Source organism: Mus pahari, chromosome 10, assembly GCF_900095145.1.
Source record: "Mus pahari chromosome 10, PAHARI_EIJ_v1.1, whole genome shotgun sequence".
NCBI lineage: Eukaryota > Metazoa > Chordata > Mammalia > Rodentia > Muridae > Mus > Mus pahari.
The window spans coordinates 80,699,550-80,702,846 of NC_034599.1; the positions used below are offsets into that span (position 1 = coordinate 80,699,550).

Here is a 3,297-nt window from a genome sequence, read left to right on the forward strand (position 1 = left end):
AAAGAAAGAGAAAGAATACAGGAAAAAGAAGAGAAAGAAACTAGAAAATTTTAAGTCATCAGAAAATTTGAGAAGTTGAGAAAGTCTGTGTGGCATCTGCAAAGAAAGGTGAGGGCCCAAAGAGGTGGCTCAGTGGTAAAGTACCTGCAAGGAAAGCATAAGGACCTGCGCTCATGTCTATACAACCTACATGATGCCCAGTGCAGTGGAGTGTCTCCACAGTCCTGCGCTGCTGCAAGGAGCTGAGAGGCAGAAACAAGAGTCCCTGGAAGCCTGTGGGCTATCTAGAATGCCATACACAGTGAACAGTAAGCATGTTGTAAGACAAGGACCTGTAGCTGAGCATGTCCTCTGACCTTCACATGCTCATCCCAGTACACACACATAGAATGGTTCAGAGAAAGAGGTAGCTCCTCCTGGAAGAAGTTGAAGTGATGAGGAATGGTAAGAGGTGGGGTTGGAGATTAGAGGAGCACCAAGATTTAGAAGCAAGGAGTAACAGTCCAGCAAGGGTAAGTGGAGTGGGGAAGGAAGGGGATTTTTTTTTCAAATATATTTGATCACCAGAAAAGGAAGTGAAAAAGAGGTAGAAGGAAGTGGATTCTAGAAGATGACATTGAATGCTAAGAAATGCTGAGGATATTAGGTATTTAACAGGCTCCTCCCTGTACTCAAATCTCAGTTCCTTTACTTAGATGTGCGACCTGCCGCTCGGTCATTTAACCTTTCCTCTGTAGAATGGAAACAGAAATAGTGCCTATTTCATAAACTTGTTAAGAGGATTTAAAGAGTTAATATTTATTAAATTCTTAGAACAGTGCCTGGCCACTTAACATATGTCATTGAAGTGCATAGTGATTTGTTCAACATTCTAGACATGAGGAAAGTCATTTATAGCACTAGATTCAAGAGACCCTGGCATGGGGGCTAAAGAACAGAAAATATCAAGTATGATTCATTATCATTACTATTTAATATCTTAGCCACAGATTCTCCTGCTGTTATAGCAAGACATCTGGATTTCTTCCAGTTGAGAGTTCCTATAAATAATACTGCTCTTAGCATCATTGTGTCTTTTTTATGCATAAATGTTTAACTATCAGAAAACACTACAAAAAATTTTGTGACATTATTTTCATTTTCTTTGGGCTGATAACTTTTTTTTTAATGGCTCTTACAGGGTTTTGAATGAGTTTATTATGAAAAACCCTAGTTTGGAAAATAAAAAGGACCAAAGAGACCTTCAGGTAAGGCATTCTGAATTCAAGGTTGTTACCAAACTTAAAAGTTAAAATTAGGAGTCATATAAAATAACCTGTGATGTCCTTTCTGACTGTGTTAGCTCATTTTCTGTGTGTGCACAAACCTCGCTCTTCCTTGTTTCTCTAGGATGTGACTCACAAAGTAGTGGATGCTATTGGTGCAATTGCTGGCTCCTCTCTGGAGCAGACAACATGGCTCCGACGGAATCTGGAGGTTAAGCCTTCTCCAAAAATAATGGTGGATGGAACCAATTTAGAGTCTGATGTTGAAGGTATTGCTCTATACTCCTATTCTCTCAGCATATATTTACTAAGCAGCGTTAGCTCTAACATAAGTGCATCCTTTTTTAAAAATTATTATTATTATTACTATTATTACTACTAGCTAGTATCTTTTTTCAGTGAGAAAATACTAATCACTACCTCCTGTCTTTTCTCTTACTTAGATATGCTATCCCCTGCAATGGAAACCTCTCACATAACTCCTTCTGTATACAGTGTCCATGCACTGACGTTGCTCTCGGAGGTAAACATTATCAAGTGTTTTCACATGTATGCTCAAACAAGCAATTAAATAGTACATATCAATCAGAAACTCTCATACAAGTGTTTTTAATTCCAAAAATCATTTTTCTAGAAATCACTGGTACATAAAATTACAAAGTATAAGACAATGTGGAGGCGCTGTATGGCTATATGTTTGTGTGTGCGCGCGCACACACACACACACACACACACACACACACACACACACACACATATATATATATATATATATATATATATATATATATATATACATACATGTACACCTGTGCATGTGAAAGCCATAGGCTGGCCTCAGGTGTCCTCTTCTCTTTTTTTTAATATAAGTACACTGTAGCTGTCTTCAGACACACCAGAAGAGGGCATCAGATTCCACTACAGATGGTTGTGAGCTACCATGTGGTTGCTGGGAATTGAACTCAAGACCTCTGGAAGAGCAGTCAGTGCTCTTAACTGCTGATCCATCTCTCCAGCCCCTGTCCTCTTCTACCATTTATTTTTCAGTCTCCTCACTGAAACTGGAGAATGGCTGGCCAGAAACCTTGGGGATCCAATCGTCTGTCTCATCCTTGCCAGTGTTGGGGATGTACATACACGCCACCATTGCCAGTTTGTGTGAGGATGCTGACAGTCCACACGCGGGTCCTCCTGCTTGTCCAGCAGGTACTTGAGCCACTGAGTCTTCTCTCCAGCTCCAGATGCAGGGGTTTGGCCTTTACTATATTTGTCCTATTGTTTGTTTAATAATAGTGATCTTAAGATACTGTTCTCCTGCCTGCCTGCCCCATATATTTTTCATTTTTTGAGGATCTTCCTTACCAATTTCCATAGTGTTTGAACTAGTTTAAATTCTGACCATTTCATAAAAGGTTCTCTGCCCTCTTCTACCACATTTGCTTTTGGTTTTCTCCAATTTTTTTTTTTTTTTTTTGAGACAAGGTATCTCTGTGTAGCCCAGGCTGTCCTGGAACTTGTTCTGTAGAGCAGGTTGGCCTCAAACTCAGAGATCCACCTGCCTCTGCCTCCCAAGTGCTGGGATTGTTGGCCTGCACCGACATGCCTCACCCTGTTTGCATTTTTCTAATGCTAGAAGTATTGGGCATTTTTTGTCATGTATAGATTTGCCATTTGTTTATTTTCATTTTAAAAACATTTCATCTGTCCATTTATTGGGAATTATCTGCTTTTTTCTTTGGTTTTATATGTATTTGGCTCTTAATCATCTGTGAAATAAATAGATTTTAGAAACTTTTTTGTATACTGCCCCTTTGTTATGCAGAAGCTTTTTAATTTGATAAAAAAATTTCCATTTGTCAGTTTTTGCAGTTAATTGAAGCCCTGTTCAGAAAGCAGTCACTATGTCTAAATCTTGAAGCTTATGCCTTATGTTTTCTTCTAGTAGTTTTAGCATTTTAGATATTAGTCTTCTGTGAATCTCATGTGTAGGTAAGGAATTTCCCCAGTTGTACTTTTTAAATAAAAAAAAAAA

The 3,297-nt window shown here is 38.7% G+C and overlaps 1 protein-coding gene across 10 annotated transcripts in view; it reads left to right on the forward strand.

The window, feature by feature from the left end:
- Dop1a (DOP1 leucine zipper like protein A) overlaps positions 1-3,297 on the forward strand; it is a 92,061-nt gene that overhangs the window by 68,677 nt on the left and 20,087 nt on the right. For all 10 annotated transcript variants that reach the window (XM_029542729.1, XM_029542730.1, XM_029542731.1 and 7 more), the window contains 3 exons: positions 1,181-1,247; positions 1,390-1,534; positions 1,709-1,788. In XM_029542729.1, coding sequence (XP_029398589.1) covers positions 1,181-1,247; positions 1,390-1,534; positions 1,709-1,788 — 292 coding nt within the window. The remainder of the gene's footprint in view (positions 1-1,180; positions 1,248-1,389; positions 1,535-1,708; positions 1,789-3,297) is intronic.